This window comes from Petromyzon marinus, chromosome 8 (assembly GCF_048934315.1).
Source record: "Petromyzon marinus isolate PM22_M1 ecotype Great Lakes invasive population chromosome 8, UKy_Petmar_22M1.pri1.0, whole genome shotgun sequence".
Lineage (NCBI taxonomy): Eukaryota > Metazoa > Chordata > Hyperoartia > Petromyzontiformes > Petromyzontidae > Petromyzon > Petromyzon marinus.
The window spans coordinates 18,881,779-18,894,323 of NC_133674.1; the positions used below are offsets into that span (position 1 = coordinate 18,881,779).

Here is a 12,545-nt window from a genome sequence, read left to right on the forward strand (position 1 = left end):
CAGTGATGGTCACGATGATGATTTGGATGCAGAGGTCGACTACATATATACCTGCTAAAAGTGAAATAATGTTAATTATATTAAAGATGATCGTGATGGTGGTGTTAACAACGATGATGTTGTATGTATGTATGTAGAACTTTTTTCGCACCATACATAGCCAACTGCGCTAATCGCAGGCGCGGTCGGAGTATGATGTTGACAACACTGACAATGGTGCTATCAAGCCAGTGGTGGCATCAAAGGCAGCGATGATGTTCATCATGATCATATGCAAATAATTATAATAACAACAATAACGACGGTGTCGCTTCTCCCCCCCTCCCCCCGCCTCCCCCCCATTCGCCCGCACGCTGGCGCCCGCAGGCCACCATGCCATCTACATCGGCGTGCACGTCCCCCGCGGACACCGGCGCAAGCGGAGGCACCGGCGGCGCGGGGCCTCGTCGGGCCGCTCCCGGGACGGGCGGCCGCGCGCGGGCTCCGCGTCCGACCCCTCGGACGCGGAGCCCGCGTCGAGCGGGGGCGGTGCCGGCAGCGGCGGCGTCGGCAACGGGGAGTGCGTGAAGAACTTCAACTCCTCCGAGGACTTGCTGCGGGCCAGTGAGTAGATCCGGGCGGAAGGAGCCGCTCGCGCTCGGCGAGTTGTCAACTGCCTCGCCGGGTGTACGGGAGGTCGTGGGTTCGATCCCCGTCGGTGACGGTGCCTGTTGCGTATTTGCATGTTCTCCGCCTCTCTCTCTCTCTCGCCGTGGTAGTGTGGTTTTTTTTCTCCGGGTCCTCCGGTTGTTTCTCTCCGCACTTAGAATCAACGTGCGTTTAGAGTATTTGGCTGCTATAAATGTCGACGTGATAAGGAAATTCGTTGGGCTGTCACTTGTGCCCAGGTCGCTTCTGAAAAAAGCTACATAGCTCAGTGGGCCTTAACTGGTTAAATAGTTTTGCTTTATCGTTTAAATGGAGCCCTACCGGTCAGAGGCATTCAGAGATTGAATAGCGAGAGGCTAAATCTGCGGTCGGCCTGGATCTTGGTGCAAGGAATTAATTGAAATTCCCTGGCCAATTCCTCTCTCATCATAGCCCAGCGCCTGGGGTCCTCCATCTCAGGAACCCTGCGACATTATAGCTATGCCAATTTGGTGCGGTGTATTTGTGAGCATGTAGACATCGTGAGTTTGCTGACTCAGTCCCTTGCAGTGTTAATTTAACATCAAATTTCCTCCACTTGCAGTGAGCGATTAATACGAGTGGATGACGATGACACCAACACACATGACAACATTATCTCGTGTGACTGAAGATGGTGTAAGTGTTATAAAAAATACATTATTATTATTGAGCTCACTGATTGTACGTCTTCACATTGGGCATTGGGCGTTGGGGGGAATTGTCACTCCCCTCACACGATACTTAATAACCAAGGAAGTGGAATAGATTAGACTCGACAGAGTGACTCGACGCGATCCCAAGACTTGACCGCACAATTCCACGATGATTGTCGTCAACTAGCCTCACGCGGATTAAAAAAAAAACGATGTTAAAGAAAAAAACGCCGACTGAAATTGGCAGTGGCCACGTGACAAGCGGAGGTAAGCCGCAGTCCCACCGGGGCGTCTGTTGCCCCCCTCGCCCGGCAGGCACGACCTCGCTGGCCGTCTCTCCAGCGGCCGAGCGCGTCCGCTACATCCTGGGGGACGAGGAGGACGTCCGCACCCCGCAGCTCTTCACCGAGCTCGACGAGCTGGCCATGGACGGAGACGAGATGGAGTGGAAGGAGACCGCCAGGTCCTCACCGCCCCTCACACACACACAGAACAACGACAACAACGACAGCAACACGTGGCACTCCTCTCACTTCTCCACACAACAGGGTGCGGGATCAACGTCGTCGCTCATTGGTTGCCGACTAGGCGAATGGGTTGATCCTGAAAATCATGACATGACCCCGAGGTCACAATTGGGTTGAACCTGTGAAAACTTACAAAAAACACTAAACAAAAACAACCTCCACAAAAATATACCTTTCCTGTTTTTGACATTTGCAAAAACAGACATTAATTGTTTTCTAGCTCTTCTTCTTGCGTCCTGCTGCCACAGTGGCGTGTTTATCCAGTGCCGGGCACCGTTTGCGTGGCCACTGACCCACGAGCCCCCCTCTCAGCAGCAGCAGCAGCGCCTTTTGGTTGACCATCGAATAAAGATGCTGGTCACGGCATCACGCAGCGCTTTCAGATGCGCTTCTGCGTCCGTCTGGAACGCTCTTCCGATATTAGGAAGCCACTGGAGCTATGCACTTTTAAATCTGCTTGATTGAAACCTCATTCCTTTCGAACTGCTGTTTGTGTTTAGTCTGTTGCCCTTCCCCCGCACCTCCGCTGAGCGCGGTTGGCTACGTCCCGTGCAAAAGAAGTTCAACGCACACGCTCGCAACGAGAAGTCCACGATCTCGGCTCACGCACGGTCTCGCCGTTGTCGCCGCTTGCCCCCGCAGGTGGCTGAAGTTCGAGGAGAAGGTGGAGGAAGGCGGCGAGCGCTGGAGCAAGCCCCACGTGGCCACCTTGTCGCTGCACAGCCTCTTTGAGCTGCGCACATGCCTGCAGTCCGGCACGGTGCTGCTCGACCTGGAGGCCTACAGCCTCCCGCAAATCATCGGTCCGTCCACCCCGTTAATTACCTCGCCATTCGTTACCCAGGGATTTCTCTGACTTGCACTTGCAGCATAGTAGGTCAATATATATTTACCCCGTACGCAGGTGTAAGAACCCATTGTGGTGTGCTGGGTTATTAAATCAAATGTGCAAAGCAAGAGTAATGCCGTCGTGGTGTAATGATTCGCACACCGGACTTGCAGTACAGAGGTCGCCGGTACAATTATCGCAACAATTTGCAACAATTTCCAAGTTTCTTAAATTTTACCTGCCTGTGTCCACTCAGCAGTATAAATGTTCACACCACGGTAGGATCAATCGGCAGGTCAAGTGTGTGTGGGTGTGGAAGGTAAAGTGTGGCTACTCCTACATTTTCCAAAAATGTCTGGCCATCGTGGAAGAGTAGCCTAAGATACCGTCAAGATAATAGAAGCGCATTAAAGCACCCTTTGCTGTGGAGGACCTTCTGCCGGCAGTGGCACGAGCAAGAGGTTCTCGGGCCGCACCTCTCTCACCATCCTCACCTTTTAACCTCGGACCTCGTTAACGATCGTCCGTGTCCGAATGCCTCTGCTGTGGCGGCGTTGCAGAGTGCATCACTGAGCGGCAGATTGTGGACGGCCTGCTGCGGCCTGATCAGCGTGATCAGGTCACCTTCACCTTGCTGCGCCGCCACCGCCACCAGACCAAGAAGTCGAACCTCCGCTCACTGGCCGACATCGGCAAGTCCGTGTCGGGATCAAGTAAGAGAGATGCACCACTGGGGCAGGGGGCGGGGGGGCGGCGGGGCGGTGGGCTGGCAGGCGCTCGCTTCTGTCGTGCACTCGGGGGAATTGCCAATCGGAGGTGCGGGTTGGGTAACTGGCTGAACGAGATTTTCTCCATGATGAATAAACATTTAATTGATCTGAATTGAAACGGCAGAAGAAGTTCGGGAGACATAGAATAGATATCGACAACGATGATGTGGGAGCAACAAATACAGAAGACTAAATAGTTAAGTTCAAATTGCTATAACTTTTAAATTTATGCTCCCATTAATGTAATTCTATTGGCCGGATTTTCTTTAAATTCTAGAGAATAAAGAAGAAACCTCACAATGCATATTGTCTTTTGCATTTTATTTCGCAAGCAATGCCGATTACTTGCAGTGCTTCGAGTACAAGATTGTGAGAAGAGCATACAAATTACAGCTGTCAGGTTCCTCGACTGATAATCATAAAAACAATGCCCCTTATCCAGGGAATCCTCAATCAGTGTCAAGACTGAGCTCCGGGAAGATCCTGCTTTGCGATGCTTGGCATATGAGGTTGCAAACACTCCAAGCTCCGCATACATATATTTAAGAGTTTCTTGCCGTATTTTCATCTTTTGACCATCTTGTAGCCCGATCCTACGGCATTCGGTTTTGCAGGCAATTTCCTATTCCCGCACTAACCAGGCTTAGCACTGCTTAGCTTCCTAGCACTGAAGAGATGTTGCTCCCACATCCTCGTTGTCGATATCTGTCCTCGAGACAGCCTGATCCCTTCACCTGATGAAGGCCGCTTGTGTTGTGGCCGAAACGTCGTGATTTTTTGTTGTTTTATTTTTTACCTACGTGACTTTACCGAATAGAACCAAAGAGTATGATGTGGTCACAGTTTGTCTTGGCTTTAAGAACCACCACTGCTAGGCCAGATCATGCGGTAGTCAATCTCAAAGCAGTTGGGCGAGCTTGGGAATGGAATGAGATCAGCACTCTTTGGGGTGATGAGGTCATAGGCGTGAAATTCTACGAGAGACTTTCACACAAACTTTAGGAAGTCCCCGTGGTATTTTCCTTTGTTCGTATCAAAAGTTAGCCTGGGCACGGCAGCAGGGTTGGCAGACCTTTGTAAAAAGCTAAACAACTGAAGAAATTAAAAAATAGCAATTTATCGTGGAAAAGTTTTCCTGCAAGGCCACGTGAAAATAGATGGCAGCCTTCATAATGGTTTCGGTAAATCGTTTCCTATTCAATGCGCGGGCACGAACCCCTCCCTCACCGATGGAGCCTTTTTTTCCAGTCCAAATTTAAACTTTCCCTTCCATTGCGCACGCGTCCGGCTCACCGCACAGCCAACGCTGAGCTCATGTGACCAATTGATTTGTATTTGGGAGCGTGCGGGTCGATGCTGGGGTGATTTGTACCCTTGCGAATTATTCGGGGTTTTTTTTGCTACCAGAACCCAGAAGCCACGTGGAGCAATGGTGCCCCGGGCCCCATTCATAAACCTGCTTATGTTTGCATGAGCGGGCAAAGGGGTTTTGCTGCCGTAACGTTGGAGACCATGCGGGCTGAGCTCGTTTATTTTGGCGGCATAAACATTTGTCGGCCCGGTGCATGCATATCTGCCCTTCGCTGTGGTAACCGAGAAAGAGGGTACAGTGGATTTGTTCATGGGCAAACATTTTTGAGCCTTTCACTTAGCGTTTATGAAATATAAATACAAGCAGAACTCTCGTCATGCATCTCCTAGTAGAAATAAAGGCCGCTTGGCCCTTGAAAAATAATATGAAAGTGCGGCATTTGTTTAAGCAAAGCGAACTCTGGACCTGCTTCCACCCTGTGGGTCTCGTTGGCAATCAGGCGCATTAAACGAATGCTGCTGGATTACAAGTTGTTATTTGTATGAGCACTCCATATAAACTGTGATGTATACACCATCATGTGACTGCTGCTCCTGGAGGTATAATAACAACAATAAATAATACGTATAATTAAACAAAAATGCAAGGCTGCAATTTGCCAGGAGTGTAAAGCAGAAAAGATTACCATATTTGTCATTAATACTTATAGCAGAAAAATATATATATAACAGGCTGATGTCTTCGGAAATACCCATTCTTTCAGCAGTATTCATAATGAATTTGTATTTTGACACTCACAGCACGCCATTCAAACATTTGTGGAAATTTCGTACAGTAGGAAGTTTCAAAAAGCAGATGCATGTCGTGTGACACTGGATGTATTGTACATCCCATTTTCATCGCCTTTTAATCGATATATTCACGACGTCCTTTATTCGTTCGTGAGAGGCAAGCACGTGTGATTTTCTAAAACTTTTACCTTCTCTCTGTTTACTTTCAATTCCCAACTCTCACGTGCCGCATTCTATACCTGTCCACATCGCATCACGACTCATTCACATCACGCGCAATGCCGCACCGCGCAAACCGCGCAAACCACGCCGTCCCATCGCACGCGCCGCTTGCGCTCTCAAACTCAACTTGACTTTCATCATTCGCTCACTGGCCTAAATATGCACTCGCACTTTTGCATTCTTACCAAATGCACACGCACACAATTACCACAATGCACACGCACGCACGCACACACACATCCGGCAACACTCACATGTGCATACATTGCCATGTTAGGCCGAGGCCAAGGTCCCATGCCTGGGACTAATTTCCATCGCTCCACTGAAGATGTCAGGCTGCGACACAGCCAAAGTCTTGGGCGCTTGAGTAAGTGTACAAACTCCACCGCTGCCTCTTGCTGCCCTGCTCACCTCCGCGTAACCCCCTCACCTTCTTCCCACCACTTCCTGCACGAGCCACCCCCCAACCACCTCTGCCCCCACCACCTTGTGCCTACACTCGCCAGCCTCTCCCCAGGCACGCACGAGCTGCCCCGTGCACGGGCACCGCCGCCGCGCCCCGACCCCGTCCACTTCCCTCCCGGGCTCGATGCAGCGCCCCCACGCTCGCCCGCTTTCTCATTCTCCCTCGCTCGCGTTCCTCTTCCGTTTCCTGGGCTGCTCCTGTTCAAACGGCGTGCGAACCGATGCCCTAAACCGTGCCAGAGCTTGTGAGCCGTGTTGGTGCGTGTGCCGCGAGAGCGCTGGGTGGTGACCACAAAGCCCCGTACGCCTTGCACTGTCGCGCTTCTCTCCCGCAGACAGCCCGGGTCTCTCCCGGAGGAGCCTGGGTATTGGGATCGGAAGTCTCAATGACATCTCGGACATGCCGGGAAAGGAGCAGGTAAAAGCTCCTCTCTTATGCCCCACGAGCTCGCTGGATTGACGGTGTCCGTGGTAGTTGCGAAGTGGCACGGCAACTCGGGTTGTCACCTGTCCTGGATTCCTAGAATCACCTTCGTTTTGAGGTCCTCGAAATCTTCTCGGGTGTTTTTTGTCAGTTGAGTGATGATACATCACTCAAGAAAATGCACTTGTTGTTTTTTTCTTCCCCCCTATCTTCCCACGATGTCCTATTTCTTTGTACCTCAAAGGTCAATGCTGTGACGGTCACCCACAACATGGTGTGAAATATATACCAGTGCGCGGTGGCCCTGTAGTGCAGCGATGGGGCTAAGACTGCATCAGAACACTGAGCCAGCACTGCTCATATCTTGGGTTCAGATCTAGCCTTCGGCCACTTGTGATTTAAAATGAGTTATCGAATGTTGAGAGTTGATCGTTCTCAGCCGGGTCACCAGTGACTGCACACAAAAGAGAACAGATATAAATGTAGTAGTGTTCACTTGGTTTGGCAAATTGCAGTGCTGATTGCGGTGTTGCAATAGGTTAGCTTTCATTGCCATGCGAAGAGCACCTCTATAGCAGGGTTAGTGATAAAGTTAAGCGCCTCTTCGTGTGGATGAGAGGCAACTGAACGGAAACCATAAGTAGTCCACCTATCATGTCGTCTGCCAACACGGGGTGATCCTAACACCGATTACTGTGAATGGATCTTTCTTCAGCTCATGACAACAAACTCATAGCCATATTGGAATATAATTGCATGAACCTAAACAAAGAACATTCATCCAAATATTGAAATCTTCATTGGTGACTCGTGGAGCAAATGCCATAACTGTTGCTTTTAGTTTGCTATTGAAAACCTTTGGGTGACATTCGGTAAGAAAATAAGATTAGGCACACACTCGAATGCAAATATATTGCCCAAACCTGAATCTATAGCCAGGGTCAGCACTTGACGTCTGTTTTACTTTACTCTCTTTTTTTCAGTCTTTCAACTTTGGAAACAAGTGACCAACCTTTGATATATTTGTTTTGCGAGCAAGCGCGCTAATGGGCGTTCCTTGCCCTTAGCCCGCAAACGAGTCAATAATTATTCTATAGGAGTATGAAAATTATGCTCGCCAGTCTAGCAAGGGCCCTTTGTGACCCTGCGTACCCTTGAATTATTGGCACGCGTCGCTAAAACACGTGCTCGCGCGCGCACACGCGCACAGTGGCGCCCGCTCAATTCGCTGAAAAGAAAACTTCTACTAATTTCGCCGCTTATTAATTACATGACGTATTGAGAGAGAGAGAGAGAGAAAAAAAATTCTCCCGAGCAAAAAAAGACGCCGAGGCACGGATCATTTCGCTTTGGAGGCCACGTTGTTGTCGGACGCGGTTCGCGCTGCCCGACAGTTTCCACCGGTGATGCCGGGTTGGTACGATGATGACACCGCGGTGCTTGGCTCCCACACATCGCACTGCGCATTGCCCGGCTATTGATTTGTGATGCCGGCAATTAATGTCACTGGAAACCATTTGACTGAACAAATATCGTTTTGCAATTAATTAAAACGGCAAATTTTTTAATTAAATTATCAGTGCCAACAAAAGCATGGGTGTGCATCTGTGCGTGCGTGCGTCTGCGGGGGGGGGGAGGGGAGGTGAGTGGTGGTGTAGTGGGTAGCGCTACGCTGCGCTTCGAACCCGGCTACCCGAGTTCGATTCCCGCTCACGGCCAACACCGCCAGTGACGGTTATCTGACCCGGTCCAGCGCTTCCCCTAGGCCGACTCAGCCTCGAATGAGTACCTGGTGCGGTGTGTAAACATCACCACCGGGGAGATAAAGGCGGCCGGGCGTGGTGTTGGCCACCCACCCCCTCGTGTGCCGTGCCGGCCTTCGTAAGTGCTCGCTAACGGCACTTGCCCCAACAGTCTGCTCGGGCTATGCGTAAGATCTTTGTGTGCGTGCGCACGTACGCTGCCAAGGGGGTAGGTGCAGCGGGTTAGCACGCCGCAACGTTCAGTTTTAATTCCCGAGCCTTGCACGCCACGCGTGACAATCCGGCAAGGATGTGGCGAGTGCTTAAGCGACGCCCCCCCCCCCCTTCTACCACTGCCTGCTCCTCCGCAGATGACCAACAAGTTCATGAAGAAGATCCCGCGCGACGCGGAGGCCAGCAACGTGCTGGTGGGGGAGCTCGAACTGCTGGAGCGGCCCCTGGTGGCCTTTGTGAGGCTGCAGCAAGCGGTGATGCTGGGCAGCCTCACAGAGGTGCCCGTGCCCACAAGGTGAGCAGCGGCGGATTATCCTCGTGGCACAAGTAGCTCCAAATGCTGCGGGCCCCGCACTTTCAAGGGCCCCGCGCTAAATGCTTTAAAGCTCCGGTTCAGTGATTCTGCACTCGCTCTATTACTATAGTACTATACTGCCTTCAACTTTTATGAACGACTGGGTGTATAAGGTTAGCGATTTGTCGTATTATCTGGCTGTAGAGCAAATGAAAAAAATACAATTACTTTACTGCGCAGGTAAAAATTTGTGTTTTAATATTTAAGTGTTTTATTTATTTAGGGCCCCTTTATAACAACATATGCTACAGGCCCCGCGCCAGCTTCATCCGGCACTGACGTTGAGCAGCGCCGATGATGCAATACACTTGTGGCTCGCGCGGCCACAAGTGTTGTTATTATTATTAATAACAGTAGTGATTATGATAGTTTTTATTACTGATAGTTGTTGCTATTCACTGCCAGCCATTATTATGCATGAAGGCCTTGCCCAGTCCATCTCTAAATGATCCTGCGACGTAATAATCCGCAAGTTGAATCACAGTGATACAAAATCTAATTTAACAAGTAAGATTTGTATTTTTTTGTTGAGGGTTTTATTTCAGATTGCTCTATTGGCATCACGGTGGTAAATTTACCATTTTTGAGCTCACACGGTGAGTAGTGAACCCAGTTGAATCACGGGTGGACTAAAACCCAGATTCAAACCCCGGATCTCAGCAGTGTCATCCCACTGTGCTACCTCCTGAGCCACCAGGCTGCATTCTTAAAAAGCAGAGAGTAAAATGTTTCACTCCACAGCTGAGAAGTGAAACGAACAAAGGGATTGGCATGATTCAGTGGGCATCATATATACTGGTGCATCAGTCGAGGCTACTTCATAATTCTTCAACAGGAACACTTGGACCACTGAGAAGTGTAATGGGAACACTCAATGCATGGTGATGTTTAACACAGGCGCTGTAAACACAGTGTGATGCAACATGGGAACAGTTACACAATAATATAATTCCATTGGTCCATCTCTCTATGTCGTCTACATTATGGCCTGTGGGACATTTGTGCTGATAGAAGCTACCTATGATGGTATTGGTCACGAAAGCCTACGTGTTAAACAGAAGCTACCTAAATGCAATGTTGTCTTTTGTTATTTTCCAGAATTAATGGTTCGCTCCTGATTTGTTTGATCTCTGTTTAATCTCAGGTGGGAACATGGGATTTTAATTCCCAATTTCAGCAGTGCTGGCTCGGTTTGTTTGCTTAGCCACACAGCCACTTATAGTGCAGCGATGGTTTAATGTGCCTGACTCTGCTCATGAGCCCCAGGGAGTCAAATCCGGTGCAGAGTTTGCCTGTCCAAACAATTCCTGTTGGAAAGCATTTGTCCAGTAGATCTGTAGGCTAATGGACACATTTGTTTATGCTGAGAGATGAACTCCCAACCTAACCCTAAACATTTTTCATTGCCTGTGACCAAATCATCAAGAATGCCATGCGCCCAAACTCGTCAGATCACGGAAGCTAAGCAAAGTTGTTGATCCTGGGCAGTGGTCACATGGGCGAACACCACACATAACCCTGTGGTGGAGACTGCAAGACTGTGTGGTGGACAATCAGAGGGATCGTGCAGCATATTCCATTCTGGTACTGTACTTCTATGCTGCCACACCTATGATCCTCACTATTGCTAAGCTGCACTGACCAGCATGCCTATGAAATGCAGCCAGATAACCTGCAGGGTGTGGAGGAGGGTCCTCATCCAGCAGTGGCATGTCAAAGGGGCTGAACGTGCACACACATGTATAACGTACATGTACACAACATGTACATTGTACAAACATGCACATTGTTCGCGAGCCACAATCGTCCACCACCACGGCACAAAGTGAGCCCTGTTACAGCTTGCAGTGCAGCTGTTTTAGATTCACCAAATGAAACGCAAGCAAGCGCCCATTCATAAACGCCACTGTTACGCTGGCGGACACATTAAAGCTTCAACACGGAGAGCATAACGAAGCAATTATTCATCCTGCACTGGTGTTTGTATTTACCCCCCTTTGACATTTTGTTCCCCTCGCCTGCAATGTAACACCATGCTGCGCGTGCATTTTGATATTGTGATAGAACATGTCTGTTTATTTGCGTGGCAGCGAGCGTTGCGCTGCGACGCGGAATTCGATCGTGCTCTCTGGCTCTCCGCGGTGTGCATTATTATTTACGCTACATTATCCTCGTGTCTGAATTACGTTCAAATTAAAGAGGATTTAGGGAAAGACATGCGTTGAAGCCAGCCAAGGTTGGAGTTACGTGGTCACATGCTGGGCAGTGCCAGCTTTCACAACAACAAAAAGGCCATTGTGATTTGTACTGTCGACCAAATAAATGAATTTAAAAGGCACAAAGAACGTGGCATGCGAGAACGAGAGCTTTGATACGTGTGGGATATTCCGAGCTGCTGCCAATTGCACCCGGCACTTGATCCTGCGAGTTCTGCCAATGCACAGAATGGGGAGAAGACTGAGTAATGCATCCGGAATTAAATGGATCATCATCGTCATCATCAACCGTTGTCTATCCACTGATGGAAGATGGGCTCCACACGCCATCGCCATCCCTCAGTGGAGTGCTGCTACCATCCATCTCACTCTCCCGCACATAAGCCGATGCCATCGCTACGTCTGGCCAGTGATCGCCATCTCGGATGCATTCTCTCCTAATGCTGCCATTCTGTCACCAGTCTTGTCCATTGGCTATCAGCCCATCGAGCAATATGTCCTGCTTTTACTTTCTGAATTGCTTGGCTAAAATGTTGCATTTGTGGCCAGGTCGCTTCTGAAAACGAGCTATATAGCTCAGTGGGCTTTACCTGATAAAATAACGAATATTTAAATAGTTTAGTGCTACATGGCTATTGCAGAGTATTCCACAATATAATGTTCTTGGCATTGCATTATCTTGTTTAAAATGGTAATACGCAAGGTTGGAGTCTCATGCACATAAAAAATATGTTATTACTCAACATTATTTGCCACCGCCACCAGTTCCAATAACAGCATTTCATTCGGGCCGAAATACTTTTTTTTTTTACAATCGGGCGGTCATGTAACACATTGAGGCCGCAGTTGGGATGCCACTCGGAGGCTTTTGCGCGTGCTGCTGGTGTACAACACGCGACCCTTTCGTCTCCGGAGGAGAGCCAAGAACAAACTTAATCCGTGGGCGGGGTGACAGGGATGTGTTTGTAAAGCTCCACCGGTGCTACGAGATGGGCGAGCGCAGTGAGAGCACCGCGCTGCGCTTTCTGGGTCGCCACTCTTGTCCCCCCTCCCCCCCGAGAGAGGGAAGATCACGACTCGACCCTCCGCCTCGCCCACATCCGTCTTACAAACGCGCAATGCGATACGTATGCAACGCGATGCGTAGCGTGGTATGTAACGCGTTTTTGTAACGATCGCGGATTCATTGCAGCTGGGTCTGTCCCGAGTTGGTCGACGTGGAAAATATTTTCAATGCCCGGCACGCCACATCCAGTACGCCGCCTCTCACTGTGGCTCTGGCCGCTGAATCAGGCGCCTGCTCCAGTGCACCGGCGTCCCAGGAAATATTAAGCAG

General features: G+C 49.8%; 1 protein-coding gene across 8 annotated transcripts in view; it reads left to right on the forward strand.

Annotated features, from left to right (window-relative positions):
- LOC116940335 (electrogenic sodium bicarbonate cotransporter 1-like) overlaps positions 1-12,545 on the forward strand; it is a 58,057-nt gene that overhangs the window by 10,496 nt on the left and 35,016 nt on the right. For 7 of the 8 annotated variants that reach the window (XM_076065718.1, XM_076065722.1, XM_032950025.2 and 4 more), the window contains exons 3-9: positions 367-603; positions 1,638-1,785; positions 2,492-2,652; positions 3,239-3,391; positions 6,051-6,140; positions 6,574-6,656; positions 8,776-8,933. In XM_076065718.1, the coding sequence (XP_075921833.1) occupies positions 367-603; positions 1,638-1,785; positions 2,492-2,652; positions 3,239-3,391; positions 6,051-6,140; positions 6,574-6,656; positions 8,776-8,933 (1,030 nt within the window). The remainder of the gene's footprint in view (positions 1-366; positions 604-1,637; positions 1,786-2,491; positions 2,653-3,238; positions 3,392-6,050; positions 6,141-6,573; positions 6,657-8,775; positions 8,934-12,545) is intronic. The other variant, XM_076065723.1, reaches the window with a different exon arrangement.